General features: G+C 35.9%; 1 protein-coding gene across 1 annotated transcript in view; it reads right to left on the bottom strand.

Moving 5' to 3' along the window:
• Positions 1-19,744, bottom strand: part of lama2 (laminin, alpha 2) — a 203,039-nt gene that overhangs the window by 157,069 nt on the left and 26,226 nt on the right. The window contains exon 2 of the mRNA XM_088909270.1: positions 3,104-3,274. Within this exon, the coding sequence (XP_088765396.1) occupies positions 3,104-3,274 (171 nt within the window). The remainder of the gene's footprint in view (positions 1-3,103; positions 3,275-19,744) is intronic.

Raw genomic sequence — 19,744 nt, 5'->3', positions numbered from 1 at the left:
TATATGTCATGTATTTCATTGTTATATAGTAGCATCCTAACCAGAACACCGGATAGCAAAATTAAGTATGGAAACACAGGTCACTTTCACGTCTTACATAAGAATAAAAGAAGGGATACAAGAAAAAGGAGACCATTTAATCCATCTATTCCATTTAAAAGTTAAAGTGCAATTGATTCACCCCTTTCAATTATGTTCTATTTTGTTGAATTACATTTAAAAAAATAGTATTTTAATAAAAACTTTAGTGCTCATGCTGAACACTTTTATGGGTTCATGGTGCATGCCTTCATTTGTTTTCCTGTCTTTTGTTGGTCTACTATTCTAAACACTGTTAATATTTTTTCAGTACACCTGTTATTTGGGCCATGACTCTTGAAAGTGGGTTTCAAACCATTTTACATCACACATCTATTGGTGTCAGAACTTATCTGACCACACAGCAACTGCTCACTTCTGTTCTTAGTTCTGAATGCACTTCCCCTTATTCTCCACATTCAAGCTCAGAGAATAATAAGTTGTTATTATCAGTCAACTGGATCAGAGTCAAAACATCATTATAAACTACACAGCATGGCTCCACTGTAGAACACTGTAACTTCAGCACAACTCTGAAGGTCTGAACCACAAAGTGAACACAAGTACCAAACACAGCCTGATTAAAGTGTGGCTCCCAAATACTGGAGATATGAACTCTCTTTAGAGTGGTGTAATAATAGTAGGTCAGTTATACTTTACGAGCCCTATTACGGTTTTATGGGATCACCAGGTCAAATGTGAAGGTGGAATTGTTGAACTCACAAAACAAAAATGCTTCCCTTATGCTTCTGATTTGTGAGTTTCCAAAATTTTTTCAAAAAGACAAGGACTGGTCAGGATAAAAAATGTTACTTATTTTATCTTTTGTACAGGCTGTAAAACATCATTATAATTGGTTTTCGCTGGCCAAAGCATTTATGCCCAGATCTCATTTGTTCCAATTTTATGTTCTTTTGCTAATGCTGACATCTGAATCATTCAATTAGTCATGTTACAAACTTTTCCATCTAACAAGGGAATTCCAGTTGCTTCCGGTATAGTGTGTCAAGTGTTTTGTAATTCTAACCTCAGAGATCTTTCGTAAAGAACAAAGAAATATCTGACTCTTTTCCCTTTTTTGTTCATTCTTTTGACATATTAATAAAGTTCAACAATGTGTTTTTACTAAAGGTGAACATACACCTCATTCACATTGCTAGCAAAAGATGTTCTATGATCTCTATATCAAAGTTTGGTAACTTTTCTGTAAAAAATAATAAATTATATTTACTGTATATGGCACCTTTCAAGAAAAAACCTTCCAAAAGCACTCTAATTTAATACCAATCATATAATGTACAATATGGAAAATAAAACGTAAACAAAAGAAAATGGGTAAAAATATTAGACAGAAACTTACACAAATTATAAAATTATACAATGTATATCCCACAGATTTTAGAAAATCTAATACATATGGGCATGCAAAGTATAAAAACCAAAGTATATAGTGCCCTGCAAAAGTATTCACACCCTTCCTATGGTGTTCCATTTTGAGAAATTACTAAATAAAACCAGAATGCTCAAATTTTAGACTTTTAAGACTAAGATAATTCACAGTAAACATCAACCAAAAAAATAGAGAAAAAACTGAAATGTTTAAATATATGAAGTCAATATTTTGGTGGAAGAACCTTCGGCAGCAATTACAGTGGCAAGTCTCTCTACCGCCTTTGCACACGTTTGGTGCAATTTATGTCCATTCATCTTGGCAGATGTGCCCAAGCTCTCACAAGTTGCTAGGGAATCACTTATGGACAACAGTTTTCAACCCATTCCACATTTTCTCAGTAGTATTGAAAACCGGACCATGCCTGTGAGCTTCGGATCAAGGTGAATTGATACTGTTTTGAGTCTTTAGTAACTCGAGAGAAGTTTTCCTCTTCTATCTACACTTACTTTGTGATTTATTTTATATCAATCATATCAAGCTTTCCAGTTCCTGCTGAGGTGAAGCACCACCATAGCATGATACTGCCACCAGCATGCTTGACTGCAGGGATGGGGATGGTGCAGACTGGGGGATGTGCCGTGTTGGTTGTGCACTAGACATAAGGCTTGACAGTTAGACCAAAAGTGCCAATTGGGTGTCCACATTTTTGCAGGACCACTCATGTTTTGCTGCAGGATATACCTGTAAGAAAGTTTTTCCACTCTACCACACGGGTCATCTTTATGATATGACTGTTGAAGGATGCCCATTTTCTCTCAATTCAGGCATTAAACTCTGTAGCTCTCTCAAAGTTGCTGTTGGTGTCATAGTGGCATCTCTAATCTGTTTTCCCCTAGACTGGCTGCTCAGTTTGGGTGGACAGCCTGAAATGGTGTATTGGTATTACAATCCACCTTCCATTTCTTGATGATTGAGTAGACTGTTCTCACAGGGATATTCAGGGAATTGTTTTTTTCTGTACTTTTCTTGATCTGTGACTTTCAATGACTGTAAGTAATTTTTTAATTTGTAATTCTATCTGACCAAGGCATCTTACAGATACTGTTTTTTATTTTGAATCAATGAGAACCACTATTATTGCAAACAGTCAAAGGTCACTTAACTATGTGGCTTCTGAAGGTAATTTTGTTTACCTCAATTAATTAAGGTTTGCCACAGCAAAGGTTTGAGTACATTCTGTATGCAATCATGATTTTTCTGTTTTTCTTTCATGTTAATTATCTATTTATCCTGTTAGTTTTGTCTTTTAATTTGTGTGTGTGGAATACTTTGTGTATTAAAAAAATAATTGCTACTTCAAATTGTCAGTTTGTATAAAACAACAAAATGTAAAAATTGTCAGGGCCTCAATACTTTTGCAAGGCACTGTAAGCCCAGATCCCACCCAAGACTAATAGTCTATCCCTAAATCTGACAAAGAGAATGTCCATGGAGGATTTTTAGTCTATGAAATGCATGGCAATCACACAACATTTATCACCATAAACTATAGTTTTGTCCTTTAAGAAATAAATGAGTAAATATCATATTGCATTAAATTGCATGAAAGGAATGAGAAATAAAACCACATACCATATGGTCTGTTGCTGGCTAAGTTACAGACACGGCACTGTGGATTTCTCACTGGCTGCCCGGGGACATGCTCCACCAACTTGCAGTACATTTCAGGACCTCTTTCACCACATGTGGCATTAGTGCTGATCTCAGCCATTGAGGCAAGATTCAGCACTGCAGGAAACAGACCTAGGAAAGAAAAGACAAAAAACAAACATCTTACATACAAAGACTCAAAGAAAGCGATCTCATTTTTTTTGGTTTATTGGCTGGTTTTACAGACCAATAATGGCTGAACTCCTGGGCTTTACTGAAGACAGGCACAGCTAAATTCCTCCCTTTTTCAGTGGATCTGCAGGAGTTACAGTCAAGCACATTGTGCCCACAACATCTGACAGGATTGGAAAAGAGCTTTTGAGTTTTTCCCTAAATTACATTTAATTTTTCCTAAATTACTTGTCTAATGAATAATTAGTTCTATTGGGCAATGAAACCTGTAGAGCCCAGATTCACAGATTTAATGTCCTTTAACAGCAGTCATTCAGAAAGAAAAAAGAAAGAAAGAAAGAGAAATTTAGTACAATGAATAATTTTACATTTTCTTAAATTTTAAAATGTATTTATTTAAAAACCCATTTTTTTTTCTCAGAGTAAAAAGGTAACACTTTTAACAACATTTTATATTCCAAACATCAAGATAAAATGTTTGGGTTAATGAAAATACAATGGGAAAAATGTAAGGCACAATATTGGATCGTTTGGCTTTCATACAAACAAAGCTGATGTAATGGAATAACCAAGCATTACATTTGGGTGATTTTTTAAATCAAATTTGAAGAAAGAACAAGTGAAATACCCTTTAATCTTTCAAAATGTAATTCATTGGATAAACACCTTGTAGTTGTATGAAATTTAATTTAACTTTTTTGAAACAAATAAAAAGCATCTTTTTAGTGTTCTTGTTGCTAGATTTACATTTGAAAAAGAACACTTTGAAACATGTCTGGTGAATTCCCAAGTTGTTAGTGTGTGGGAATACCAAGGCTGAATCAAAGAATTACAATACTGCTTCAAAATGATTCCCAGCTGTTCTTTGCAGGCTATAAAACAACAGTCCAGATGCTGAAGGCAAATGAACTGTGAAGAACATCAGAAAAAGTCAAACTAGGAAAATAAGCTTTTATAGAAAAGCATGAAGCCAAAATACAAAAGGTTCATTTGCAATGAAAAGCTCCTGTCACATCTGAAAACAGTTGCTTTTTATTATGTAGAAATAGTCACATACTGTAATAATATATATTCTAGTCTGACAAGGTTAAGTAGGTTAAGCATGAGTCTATTTATTTGTGGCCATATTATGTGTTTTCCATACTTTTTGTCATCAGAAATCAGGTTACTATTGAGAAGGATACAGTAGACAGCTAAATGCAAGATAGCTTCATCTGAACAAACCAAAGTGAGAAATAAATATCAAGAATAAAATGCAGACCAGGAATGGATCAGAACACTTTAACAGCTGTTTCCAGCCCTGGATCTCACGTCTGATGAAGATGCAAGTGACAGAAAATCACTCCATTCTAAAAGCTAAGAGTCACAAGGGAAATTCACTGGCAGCATGTCAGTTTTTAATATTGAAGGTTGAGCTCTGAAAGACCCCCTAGCATATCAGACATTACAAGGGACAGCAATTTCGGTCTGATACATGTGTCAAGATTTTGTGTCATAGCAACAGTGTTGAAGACTGTAAAGGAGCATGCTGCATTTTTTAACATCAGATTATGATGCATGTTTTCCAAAAACAATGATGTGTCCTATTTTAAATTTTATTTTTGTATGAATTTATGTGGAAATAAAAAGGAAGATCTGTTTACAAAAGTTGTTATACTGATTTATATTGATACAGAAATATATTGTACAGCAATAAATCTATGTTTCTCCTAAAACAAAGATATATCAGTGTATAACGTTATTAATAAAACTGTCTAGGATATTACAGTCTATGAACAGTTTTATGTGAGGTCACCTAAACTGCCATTAGGGCCTCATTATCATCTCTGAAGTTCCACCCTTGGCAAATTTCCTTCACTGGGCCAGACAGATGCCAGTCTCATTACAGTGTGAGACATGGACTGGAAGGTAGGGCACGTAGCGGATCAAAACTTAACTTTTCAATTGACTGAGCTGTGGCCATAAACTTGTCTTGATGTGCTTTGTCAACTGCAAATAGTGTACATTGCTGGCTTCAAATTCATGTGTAGAAGTGTGGAGCATGAGACACTTTCTTGCATTTGTTTGCTACTTTTTCACAGTCTCTATTAATGTGGTTTAAAAAATCTCTTTAGTTCAAGGGTATCCATATCATTACTTTCTTGAACTATGAACTGTTTTAGTTTGAGTGACAATTGGTGTTCCCATTTACTCTTGGGTTTTTTAAGGATGAACAAATGTTTGTCTGTAGTTAGTTACATGAAAATATAGTTTTGCGAGTGCCAGTTAACTTTGTTCAATGATCATTTTTGTCACTCACTTAAATAGAAGAGCAATGACCCACTATTGCAGTGGGATAGACATCTTTACAGCTTGACTAATAGGCCGAACATGGGGGACCTGGGTTCAATTTAATCAACAAACAACTTACATTTCTCACTTAAAGTTCACATGAAAAGCAACAGTATTATACACATGGACTACTGAAGATGGTAAAAATCACCTAATTTATTTACTTGCCCTTGTACATTCAAAGCCCACTTGCTTTTTCATCATATGTTGTCCCTTTTGTCCCTGTTATGTAATGTACAGTAAGTGTGTTTCATGTACCACTCCAACATAACAACATGTTTTGTCATTGATGCGTGTCCAGAGGATAATTACTTTCAGTATCTCTTAAAGCTGAGCTAACAGTTTACCTAATCAGCAGAAATTCAGTGTTAACCACAAATTATATTTCTCAATGTAGGTTCCACAATAATGTGAAATATGTACTGGACAATTCCCTGCAATGCATTGAACAGCTGTGCACTTTTTTATAAAATAATTGTATGAAGATTAACCATATACAATTCAAGATTCTGCAAACCATAGCTTCAAGGTTTTCAATCACCTTGTTATACACTTCCAATACCAGCAACCACAGACTTGACAGAAAAAAAACTAATAATTCTTAACAGAGGGCAAAAATAATTACAGGTATTTTAAAATTTTTACAACAATTCGAATTTTCATCAAGCAGGACTAAGAAATATAGTCAACCTCAGGCATGCCACTCAAGAATGTCCTTATGTTTGACAAATCTATAATCTGCCTACCTATTTCAGAGGTACATATAACTGATAATGTTTCAGACTAATGGAATATGGCCTAACACATTAAAATATGCTTTTAAACCGGCACCTGGCCTTGAGAAATATCACAGCATTAAGCACTATTACCCTCAGATTTGCTGTGTCTATGAAAAAGTAAATTTAAAGGGGGAAATGAGAAACAGATTGATTGATACTGCAATGATTTTTTTCATCTTCCCTTTATTCATCAAAGTCAAGGGTCTTTCTTTAACTGCTGCATTATCTAACCTCAATGCCATGCGGCGCAAGAGAGGCATTCAATCATACTCCATGATAGGTCACCTTTAGCAATTACATATCAAGTCAGAGACAACTGTATATGTTACAGTACTCTTGGCGTCTTTTGCAAGTTTAGGATTAACGCTAAAAACATTGTTTTTAAAAACAAGAAAAGGCATTGAAAAGGTTAGATTCCTAAGCATTTGGATAATGATAAAGGGTCTAAATTTTACAAAAGAATGAGACAAACAATACTGTCAATAAATGTCATATAAACGTTGGACACATACATTTTCTTTATACAAACACTGCAGTGACAGCAGCCCAGTGTGTCCTCCCAATGTCTGGAGTAAGTAAGTGTATATGCTTTCTGATGAATTAATCTTGCTCTTGATCTGATCTGCTAGTTTCTCTTAACATGGTTACTTTTTTTTCATCAATTACCCCAGGTTATTTAAATGTGTAGCCATGCTATGGAGGTCTGGAAGGCAGTAGTTTTCTCCAATTGTCCTTAATTTAAAAATTTTTGAAAATTTGAAATTCAGCTTTAGCAGATATGCTTTTTACATCACTATTTATAGACAGAAGCAAAACATCAAGGTTTATTCAAAAATGAAAACTGCATCACTTGCCACACAGCCTGAAGGACAACAGAGCAAAATGGATGAATTAGCAAAAATAGAAAGGGAGCTAAGCAAAGCACATCCACTGTCCATAAAATTAGAGCATTTGAAAAGCACACTGCTCAAAATACTGCAGAATCCAAAAATGCTACACAGTATGTGCTATTTGAAACTGATCAGTACCGTGCTCAGTCATATTCAAACATCATACAATGCACATACTGTAGTAATGCAACTAAAACCACTATAACAACTATAACATGTGGATTGCAAACAATATAATACAGATTCTTTGTCACTACATGCATATCAAGCAGTTCAGAAATAAATGATAATTAGGCTAGAGATCCTTTATTCACAATCAGTAAGTCATTATGTTATAATAATAGGTAAGTCATTATGTTACAAGGCAATAGATACTATCCTAAGATCTCAGCTTAGCGTGGCCCTTACAGTTCAAAAAGCTTTAAATTAAAGGAAGCCCCTGCAGTACAGGATGTTTTAATAGGTTTTTTTCTCTCCCCCCTGTTTCCTGCAGGGTTCTAGAAATCCACAGGAAATCTCTGTTCACTAAAGGACATCTTGAACTTTACAGTATGTGCTACATTCTTGCAACATTATGTACAGAGTAGTCATCTTGCACAGTTCTTAAGGAAAAATAATTAAAGATGCACAAAAAATAAATAGTAGAGGCAGAGAGCATACTATTTTTGTGCTGTGCAGGTAGGTCTTTAATTTCACTACTGCACTATCTAATTTCACTAGCACTATTACATCTGCGGAATTTTCTATCACAGATGAAGGCAAGTTGAAGGCTTTCTATGAACTGCATGTGTTTAGTTTGGGTTTAATTTGTGAGACCAAAATGGCAGTCATTCAGCGTGTTATAGCATAAGACACTGACTTATGCCTTAAACAACTGATTTTCCTTTCAAGTAATAATTTATGAGGTATTTATTCCATATTTAAACTCAAGAATTAAGTAATTATGTCACGATTGTAGTCCCTCCCCCTTAAAGGCGCTCCTGCTCGTTCACTTTTTAGTTGATTTTGTGCACCTGCTCCCTGTTCCAGCCTCCCTACAAAAGCCAGACGCTCACTCTGTTCCAGGCTCTGCAGTGAAACACGGACACCTGGAGGCTCGCCTATCACCAAGTCGCTCTATGTCCATGGCTCGGGTGGCATTTGCCTCCTAGGTGTCCTGAACCAGCCGAGCCTGGGACCTGGAGTGCCTGGTTCTGTTCCCCCTTTCTTCCCCCCGACCCTTTGCCGGATCCCACTCCGTTTTTTTCACTTTGTTTTGTTCGTCTTGGATTGATCACCCAGCTCTGGACCTTTGCCTGCCCTGGACTTCCCTTTGGACTCTCTTTTGGACAGTTCACCTGGACCACGCCCTGTGGAGCACCCTCATCACGCCCCCCCCCCATTCGTCTACCAGTCCAGTTCCTCGTCTCCTCCCTGTGTGTGTTCACTCCCTTCCGGATTGTGTCGTCTGCATAGGGTCCTGAAAGAGGCTTCGTAACCAATTATTCAACCTCCTTTTTGCATGCATTGTTTAATTGCATGCTTTGTTTAAGAAAATTGCTAAGTGTCCTCCAAAAGTATTGGGACAGTGAGCCAAAATTGTTTTTTTTTGCATTGCGGTCAAACAGTTTGTATTTGTTGTCATGAGATTAATATGAATGATAAATACAAAATAATATACATTTTATTAAGGGGTAAATCCATGCATACATTTTATCCTATTAGAAAAAAACATACTTTGTGTACAACCAGTTTCAGTTTTCACAATTTACAAAAGTCAGTATTTGTTTGTATATATCTTTGAAACAAAAACTGCTTCCCATTGAGCTCATCAAACTCTGTCTAATGATCTCAGCAGTTTAGCCAAGTCCTTGCAGTAGCCACTATTTTCTTGCTCATTTTTGGGAACTGGAGCTTTTTCTTCATTATATAAAATTAATGCTCAATTGGATTTTAATCTGGAGATTCACTTAGCTGGTCTAAGTTTTTTCATTTCTCTTCCTAATAAACTCTTTGGTTGCATTAGCCAAGCTTCTTGGGATACTGCCACTTAATAAATAAAGAAGTAATTTCTTCTACATAAGCAAACAAAATGTTTCTTTAAACTTAAAGTTCATTCTGCTGCTGCCATCATTAGTTTTTTTTCATCAGTAATTATGAGTGAGCCGGATGTAGAGGTGATCATGCATGTCCAGGCCCAGACATTGCCTCTGCTATGATCCAATTTTGCTCTGAAGGGTAATGATGAGGAAGTAGAGTTCTGGAACAGAGTTTTGCTGGACTGATGAGACCTTTCCTTCCCAAGGTTAAAGTGTGGAGAAAGAAAGAAACTGCAAATGTTTTAAAAAATACCACTTCATCTGTGAAGCATGGCCTGACATGTGACAGCGTGAGCTTGGGTTGGGTTTAATTGGTGAGAACAAAATGGAGGTCATACAGCTATCTTGTATGGAGACACAACAGTACTTCAGATGTTAGTCATTCACTATAATGATATCAAGTTTGTAGTTTACCACTCAAATGGCATTTAAACAGTAATACATCAAGAACAAACACGATAAATAGTGGTCAAGCAGCTATATTGCTTTATGCAGGAAACCTATTATCACATTAATTCTTCTATGTCCTGAAGTAATTGGGCACACAGTTTTTAAGCAGTTTCCATGATCAGGCACAATTTTAAAAACTGTTTATGACCCCTGCTGGCGTACAATTTGAAAATTATTTTTTTCGTGATGAAATATTCTAAATTCCAATACAATCTGTGCAGCAGTTTGTAAAAAGACGTGCTTGAAAAGGTCTTGGAATCATGGTTGATGAATGACCCCCATGACCCCCATTTTATTAAATATCAAAGGGCTTATCTGTGCCAGTACATTTGCCTAGCATGAACTTGCTAGATTAGCTGGTTTCCAACATTGAGTGGTTTCTAAAGAGGGAAGAAAACAACCTTTACTGTCTCTGTACAGGCACTGTAATTAAAATTATTGATACGAATTATGGAAGACATCTTAAAGCATTTTAAACAAATTCATTTTTTCTTATATTTTGATTTTTATTTATTCATAACTAGTTGATTTAAATTACATGGTAAGCTTATTTTATACTCTAAGATCTATCCATTCATAATCAACAAGCCTCTTCTTCTGGCAAGGGGTGCAGTGAGCAGAGGGTGCAAAGTGAATCTGAGAGCATGTACCTGCCCTCCCCATGGATTGGATATCGCTTTATTCCAGGGACATGGACTCAGGGACAAGTTAGATAATCAAACATAAACAGCATGTCTTTAGGAGGTGGCAGGAAACTGGATGATGAAAATCCACATGATCTCAGGAAGAAAATCAAGCTCACATGGACAGACTCCCAAGGACAGAATCAAACACAGGATCTCAGAGCTGTGAGTGTACTCTAGGTTTCTTTCAATTAATATTATGAGTCACATTTCCACCTAATAATATATCTGAATTATTTATATTCATTTTGTTTTCATTTTCTAGTTAACTGGTTAACCGGTGAGTCCAAAGGACCCTTACACTGGCTGAAATGACAAGATTAAAAGTCATAACTCACTGTACGTCAGTGGCATAGAATGATCAAAAACCTGTTTGGCAGTCCAAGTAGAAATACACTCATATTCTTTTGAATCAATCTTTGGATTGCTATAATAAATAATATAAACTGCCAGCATATATAAGATTCATCATGCTCAAGGTTGCACCTCAATAAAACATAAACATCAATCAAACAGTAGTGAAACAAACCATAAATAAGAGCTACCAGTGGTGTTTAAATTTAGGTTTCATTACCTCTTTCATTTATTCTACATACATGTGCGTGTATGTGAGTGCCTATATGTTTAGTTTGGGATACTAATAAACATGATAAGCTGTTTCTGTTTTTGCACTGTAAGTTTTTCACAGCCTTATGCACAAACAGGCATCTTTACTTATTAATCCACTGCATCTGGTGTTAGTAAAAATAATACAAAAAAAACAAACACAGGAAAATGGAAATAATATTTGTAATTTTGTTTTGAGTGGCAAATTGCAGGATTAAAGAGTACAATGTGCAATGATCAAGAATGAAACATATTATACTGTCTTGCTCAGAGTCTCTATATCTATTGTACATTCTTCTATGTCATCCCAAAACAGAATATTTGCTAATTTACATATGGTGATCAATTTTACAGCCTTGCATTTGGTAAACAGGTAACACCAGCGCTGCACTACATCACAGTGGTGTCTATCTAGATTTACTAGAGACAACAAGCACCTGTTGAATTTCTTCTATTTATGTCAGAGAGAGTCTTTATTATCCCAAAGGGGCAAAATTGTGTGACATCATATAATCAGCCAGTTTAGCACAAAAAAAACACTGTTTTATATTTATTTTCATCTTTTATTATCTTTTCCTGTGTGTACACACTGATGCTGCTTTAGTTAAGTGATAACTATTGCAGAACTAAAATTGTTTTTGTAAAGACTGAACTGTGACCAATGTTAAGTGTAACCAGTGAACAAAGTAAGTTGGCCTAATGCCCCAAGATTCCATTAGTTCTCTTTCATACAGTTAATTTATATGAGCACAGAGACAAATCATCAAAACAGCAAAAACAGCATTTCAACAAGATTAAAAGATAAATGACAAAGAATGTGATATAGTTTCTTAAATCCAGTAAGAGGAATAATGGGAAAACAAGGTGACTAAAGTCACTCATCAGTGTGGGTGGAAATGCAATAGGATATTTTTCTGCTTGAATTATACATGTTTTAAAACCAAATGTACAGTATGTGACGTATTGTGGCATTGCTGTCAAAAAAAAAGTTTTGTGTTTCTCCTAATTCAAACCATTACAAACACAGCCTTTATGATTCTACTGGTAAGTCCAGGAGTTTTGTAGTAAAAAAAAATAAAATACATCACCCCAATATTAGAAACTCGTGTGAAAAACACAAACCCTAAAATTCAGATTTTGACAGTTCATGATAACCACTGCTTTTTTAACTTCCAAAATACTTGTTGCCATAGCAGCAACACAGTGTCTCAATGTTTGTGAATCTGACAAGGGACTCTCGTAACAGAGAAGAAAAGTATTTTGTAGTTCATAAACCTCAGACCTGTAAACAGGAAAATGCAGTCTAGCCCTTAATAAACAGCACAACAAATTAAAGCAAGCAATGCAGGAACTGTCTAGACACACAGTCTCAGAAATAGAATTTACTAATACCACAGAAGCCAAGAATATCCAATATGTCTAAATGTTTTCTCTCCAATTTATTAAAAAGAGCCATGAGGTTTATTTTAAGGAATCTCAGAAGTTTACATCACTTAACAGCATATCTGCATGAATTAAACCATTAAAAAGTAAATATCTAAAACTATAGAAAATTAATGTTTTTTTAACTTTATCCAGTCTTGAAATTCAACGATTTTAATCACCTTATCATTTGTGCGCAGCACACTCTCTGACTAATAATAACTCTTATGTGGGCAATAAACACACAAAAGAATAGTATTGGAAGTGCCCTTTTATTAATCAGAATGACTTAGCTTAACTTAACAGGGAAACTTACAGTACAAAGTTCATGATTTTGTGTTTAATTCAAGATTTGTCCATTTTTTCTATAACATTAATTAATTTATTTTGTTACAGAGATTGCAAAAAATGTCGAGAATTACAAATATTACACATTTGAAATTTGATTTTTTTTCTATAACGTCAATGAATTTATTTTGTTACCGAGATTTAATAACTGGTCTGACAAATTGGGACTGCAGTTCCCCTTTAATTAACATGACACAAAAATATTTAATCTACAGTGGTGTGAAAAAGTATTTGCCCCCTTCCTGATGTCTTATTTTTTTGCATGTTTGTCACACTGAAATGTTTCAGATCATCAAACAAATTGAAATATTAGACAAAGATAACACAAGTAAACACAAAATGCAGTTTTTAAATGAAGGTTTTTATTATTAAGGGAAAAAAATCCAAACCTACATGGCCCTGTGTGAAAAAGTGATTGCCCCCCCTGTTAAAACATTAAACAACTGTGGTTTATCACATCTTTGGAAAGCTGAGTTCAATTTCTCTAGCCACACCCAGGCCTCATTACTGCCACACCTGTTCTCAATCAAGAAATCACTTAAATAGGACCTGCCTGACAAAGTGAAGTAGACCAAAAGATCCTCAAAAGCTAGACATCATGCTGCGATCCAAACAAATTCAGGAACAAATGAGAAACAGAGTAATTGAGATTTATCAGTCTGGAAAAGGTTATAAAGCCATTTCTAAAGCTTTGGGACTCCAGCGAACCACAGTGAGAGCCATTATCCACAAATGGCGAAAACATGGAACAGTGGTGAACCTTCCCAGGAGTGGCCGGCCGACCAAAATTACCCCAAGAGTGCAGAGACGACTCATCCAAGAGGTCAGAAAAAACCCCACAACAACATCCATAGAACTGCAGGCTTCACTTGCCTCAGTTAAGGTCAGTGTTCATGACTCCACCATAAGAAAGAGACTGGGCAAAAACGGCCTGCATGGCAGAGTTCCAAGACGAAAACCACTGCTGAGCAAAAAGAACATAAAGGCTCGTCTCAGTTTTGCCAGAAAACCTCTTGATGATCCCCAAGACTTTTGGGAAAATACTCTGTGGACTGACGAGACAAAAGTTGAACTTTTTGGAAGGTGTGTGTCCCATTACATCTGGCGTAAAAGTAACACAGCATTTCAGAAAAGGAACATCATACCAACAGTAAAATATGGTGGTGGTAATGTGATGGTCTGGGGCTGTTTTGCTGCTTCAGGACCTGGAAGACTTGCTGTGGTAAATGGAACCATGAATTCTGCTGTCTACCAAAAAATCCTGAAGGAGAATGTCCGGCCATCTGTTCGTGACCTCAAGCTGAAGCGCACTTGGGTTCTGCAGCAGGACAATGATCCAAAACACACCAGCAAGTCCACCTCTGAATGGCTTAAGAAAAACAAAATGAAGACTTTGGAGTGGCCTAGTCAAAGTCCTGACCTGAATCCGATTGAGATGTTGTGGCATGACCTTAAAAAAGCGGTTAAGGCTCAAACCCTCCAATGTGGCTGAATTACAACAATTCCGCAAAGATGAGTGGGCCAAAATTCCTCCACAGCACTGTAAAAGACTCATTGCCAGATTGCAAACGCTTGATTGCAGTTGTTGCTGCTAAGGGTGGCCCAACCAGTTATTAGGTTTAGGGGGCAATCACCTTTTCACACAGGGCCATGTAGGTTTGGATTTTTTTTTTCCCTTAATAATAAAAACCTTCATTTAAAAACTGCATTTTGTGTTTACTTGTGTTATCTTTGTCTAATATTTCAATTTGTTTGATGATCTGAAACATTTCAGTGTGACAAACATGCAAAAAAATAAGAAATCAGGAAGGGGGCAAACACTTTTTCACACCACTGTATATGCAAAAGTAATGTACTTTATTTTAATAAAAAACATACAGTACATGCATTCCTTGTAATAGGTTTTGTTGGATGCCCAGGGTAAAGCTATGGATCTCAGTGGTTTTCCTTCTTTTAATTTCTCACCTACTTGTGTTGACTGTTTGATGAACATTGTTTTTGCTCTGTGTTGCAGAGTATTAGACTCCTAAAAAGTAACTGCCCCACTCTTTTGTCATTTTGTTTTTATTTTTTGCTTTTTCTATACAGTAGTTTAAAATTAGGTTGTTTAAAAATATATTATAGTCTATTTTAGAACTTAAAAATATATATTACTAGTAATAAATAAACCTACCCCTCATCAAGTAACTTACAGAGATAAATCTATTTATTAGGATGAGGTACAGAAGGTACCTCCCTCAGGTCCTTAGGCACTTACATTCAGACCATCAGGTTGTGAATTTCAACCAAAGATCCTTGGACCTTCATTCTTAATCTTGGCTTGACATTACTACATGATTAAAGGACCATATAGAGATAGATGTATTATTTGTGAAATCATGTGATCACTATTATAACACAGACACAGGGCACTCAAATAACTGTGGTTTAATAAAGTAATTTTGTGTAATTTTATGTAAGTGTTTAAATACTTATGCAATCATGACATTTACATTTTTTTCATATTCATTATATGTTTCCTTTTTTATTTTTTGCTTTGAATGTGTAGAGTAGTTTATGTATATAACAAATATTAAGTTAAACTAAAAATTGTCATCACTGCAAGGTGTATAGGAATGTGAAAACTGTGCCAGGCTATGAATGCTGTTGAAAGGCATTGGATCAATTGTCCTTATTGCTTGCTTGGAGAGTTATAGTTAAGTTAGATAAAAAGATCATCCATTTCTATACCTATATTTGGTGGCCCTTTAAATATAAATAAATATAAATATTCTCCTAACATAGTTCTTTTCACAGACTTTACCAGTAAAGGAGACTGATTAGTTTATAATTTCTTGATTAAATTGTCTCTCATCCTATGAATTTGTTACAGGTTTCAATTCTCCCTTCTCCACTTAATTTACACTATTGGGCAGTGTTTACAGCATAATGCTGATATGAAATGTGAAAAACAGTTTTGGGATTGTTGCGCACATGCATATTTTAGATATATTTTATATAAAAGTATATTAATTAACTTAAGGGTGACAGGTTTGTTATTAAACAAGGTTATGATTCTAAACACAGCATATCTAGCTGCACATTACTTAAATTATGTATGAATATAACTCTTTTTTCAGTTGAAGAGCTTCACTAGAAGGGTGACAAAAAAAAAAGTGAAATCTGCACATTCTCTGTGAGATGTGTAGAACTGTGTTGATAACAACAGATGGCAATACACTTGTAAAGCTAAATTCCCATGGTACAAGCAGGTTTAATAGCCAACATATTGGGATATTTTGATGTCAGAGACTACAGCAAAACAACAAAACATGCCATTCTTTAATGTATTTTCCTTTGAATTTAGTCATACATTTTCACGAAATTATACTGTAGCTTATAGTGATTCTTTATATTATGTACTCCAACAACAATGTACAGATGACCACAAAATTCCAACTGCCATACTGTACTGAATATACTGTACTGGATGTTTATGCTGTATACAATGCGAAACAATACACTCATAAATAAATTTCTTTATCATCAACTATAAACAGATATAAGGACTATGTATATAACAGAAAACTATAAATGTATTCCACTTAAATGTACACACTATGCATGCTATATAAATGTGATAATTAATCACAACTGTTTCTGTATACGATATACAGTATACGGATGGAAAAAAGAAACGCAACACCTCCTCCTCCACACTCTGGCCCTCCCGTCTGCATGGAACAGGCTGAAGAGTGATTCATCTGTGAAGAGGACCATCAGGTCCACTGCTGATGAGTCCATCGCAGTCTCTGTTTGGCCAAGCCATTTGGGTGTGATGTCTAGGAGGTGTGAGCAGAGGGCCTCTTACAGGTCGCCTTGCTCTAAGGACAGCAGAATGGAGCCTCACTGTACTGTCACTGATGCAGGCATTGTGTCTGCCGGCAAGTTCAGCAGCAGTACGGGTGACAGATCTGAAACGATCTCTCAGATAGATCAGTCTGATGTGTCGGTCCTGCTCTGGTGTGCTCACTTGAGGTTGATCGGATCTTGGACAATCATCTGTCCTGCCGGTCTGCTGAAACCTTTTCTCTGCAGTCGGGACACAGTGGAGCAGCTTACTCCATAGTGTCTAGCAATGCTGGCACATGACATGCCTGCCTGCAGCATGCCAATGGCCCTCTCACTATAACTATAGTGTTCTCATTCCAGAAAATGATGCGTTTCTTCTTTCCATCAGTATACTGTATATGCATGGTCTGTATATAGATATCAAATGCCTGGAAACCATTCCCAACATTGGACATGAATATAAATATGATATTTAATATAAAAGGACATATTTAATAAGAAGAAGAAGTGGAAGAAGAATAATATTGAGCTCTTTCAACCCCAAGGAAGCTGTAAATTGGGTCACTGAAAAGGCATTCCATAAAAATGTAGCAGTGACAGAGAAAGCAATGTCACCAACAGTCCCAGGTATAATGAGCAATGGACCAGCCTCGACAGAACAAAAGCATACATGAAGGAGCATACACATCAAAGAGTTCAGAAATGTATGATGAAGCCAAATTATTCAGAATATTGTAAGTCAGTAACAACATTTTGTGTGGAATGCATGTCTTTACAGGCAACCAATGGGAAGATCTGGGAATAGGAGTAATACGTTGTCAGTGTCTAGTGTGAGTTAAAGGTTTTGGACATATATTGAAACTTACTCAGAAGAGAGTTAAGGAGACAATAGAACTAAGAGCTGTAGAAATCAAGCCTCGATGTTATAAATGCATGAATTAAGCAGTCAGCATCAGTCATTGACAGACATTGCCCAAGGCAGGCTAAGATGAACAAAGGTCTCTTAAAAGAGGTCAAAATTTTCACATGAGACTCAAATGACAGGAGAGGATCATATAAGACACCCAAATTCCAGACTAAGGCTGATGTCTAAATGTGGAAGCTGTCCACCATTACTGTAGAAACTCTCCAGCTATTCCAGGGTGACATGTATTGCCCGCCAGTAAAATGTCTGTATTGTCACTATTTAGCATCTAAGATTTAGATGTCAACCAGAGCTTAAAGTCACGAAGACAACTGATAAGTGACAGAGGCAGGAGATCAGAGGGGGAAGAGGTTTTAATGCAGATCTGAGTATCATCTGCATAACAATGAATGAAAACAAAGGCTGTGTTTGCATATGAACTGAGAGAGGCGAAGCATATAAACAATAAAAAGCAGGACCTAATTCTGAATCTTGCGGCACACCATGATTGACTGGAGCCATGGGGGATTTATGAGGACATAGTGAAACAAAGTGCTTCCTGCCAGTCAGATATAAGCAAAACAAATTAAACACAGTGCCATTGATAGATCAAAAAGGCTGCTAGAGTTTCAGCAACAACAAATGAATTGCTGTATCAAAAGCCACATTAAGATCGAGGAGCAGAGGTTTACTTACTTTATAGCCCAAGAGTTGGGTGAAACAAACAAATCATACACAGCCCTGACAAGAGTAGTGTCAGTGCTATGATTAGTATGAAAACTGGACTAGAATTAGCATTTGCTACCATGTGTGCCTGTACTGTAGTTACTGTGCAACCACATTAAAAAGGCAGAGACAGGTTCTAGGCATACAAGAAAGCGTTTTAATAATTTTAGAAAGTTCATATTAATTAAAATAGGACAAGGCTAAGGCTTGAGTAAGATAAATGCAGAGAAATATCTTAGATCTTAGATTAAAAGAATTGCAAAAACATAAAACAGACGTCAGGGGTTGAAGAAAGAACAGAGCTATCAGGAGCTTAAATTAGTTTGTTAATAACAGAAAAAAAGCATTAATGATTGCCTAGCCCAGAGTTAGTATCTGAGATGTAAGATCCAGAGGAAAACAGTGCAGCTCTATAGACTTGTAAATGTCCATTGAGTGCCTGAATATGAATCTGAAAGCCTCAGTTTCAAAAAGCTGAGGTGTATATCATGGCAAGGAGCTCCTAAAGCAAATCATTTGAGTTTTACGGGGAGTTAATTTATCCAAAGTACTAGTCAACACATTATTAAAATTGCTGACTGTCTCAGTCGTTGAAGCTGACCAAATTTGAACAAGGGGAGAACTAAGAAAAGCATTTAAAAAATCAGAGGAGATTAACGATGTCAAATTTCTAAATTAAATTAAGTGTTTACATCTTACAAAAGAAGAGACATACTAAAAAGAACACAACCTTATAATAAGAAATTTCTTGGGCGTGACTGCAAATGTGGGTCGGTAAGTTTGTCAGTTGAATAAAAATGAAGCAGTCAAAACTACTGTATATAATCAGAAGCAAATTTACATGAATATTAAAATCACCAGAAATAATACTAAACAGGTCACAGTACTTAATGTTGTCAACAGTTCAGACTGTTCAGATAAAAACACAGGGTAGTAGACAAGTAAAATCAACAATCGAGTAGGGCCACAGAACATGGTATTGAGAATATAATAAATAACATAATAAACAGATAGCTGCTTAGTAATTTAGTCCTTCCAATTGACTAAAGCCAAACTACCAGCGCAACCAGCAGAGCAGGGTTTCACTATATATGTGAAACCTGAAGAAACAGTTTCATTTAATAAAATAAACTCATTATGTTGCTCCAGGTCTCAGTTAAGCACAAAATATCATCACAGCTATCACTGAGGAAATCATTTAATGTTTCAGTTTGCCAATAAAGCCAGAGGGTTTTAAAAAAGTGCAAATCTAATGTCACTACGATTAACCAGAACAAAAAAAGGATTGCTCAAATGAAACAGAAGCTGCAGGTAAAGATGATAACACTGTTCAACCCAAGGTGTTCAACCCAAGATGTTGGAGTGACTTGCTGTTTTTATAGT

Source organism: Atractosteus spatula, chromosome 2 (assembly GCF_055471065.1).
Source record: "Atractosteus spatula isolate fAtrSpa1 chromosome 2, fAtrSpa1.hap1, whole genome shotgun sequence".
Taxonomy (NCBI): Eukaryota; Metazoa; Chordata; class Actinopteri; order Semionotiformes; family Lepisosteidae; genus Atractosteus; species Atractosteus spatula.
Note: the sequence above shows the minus strand (reverse complement) of the source record. Positions and strands in the feature narration are given on the sequence as shown.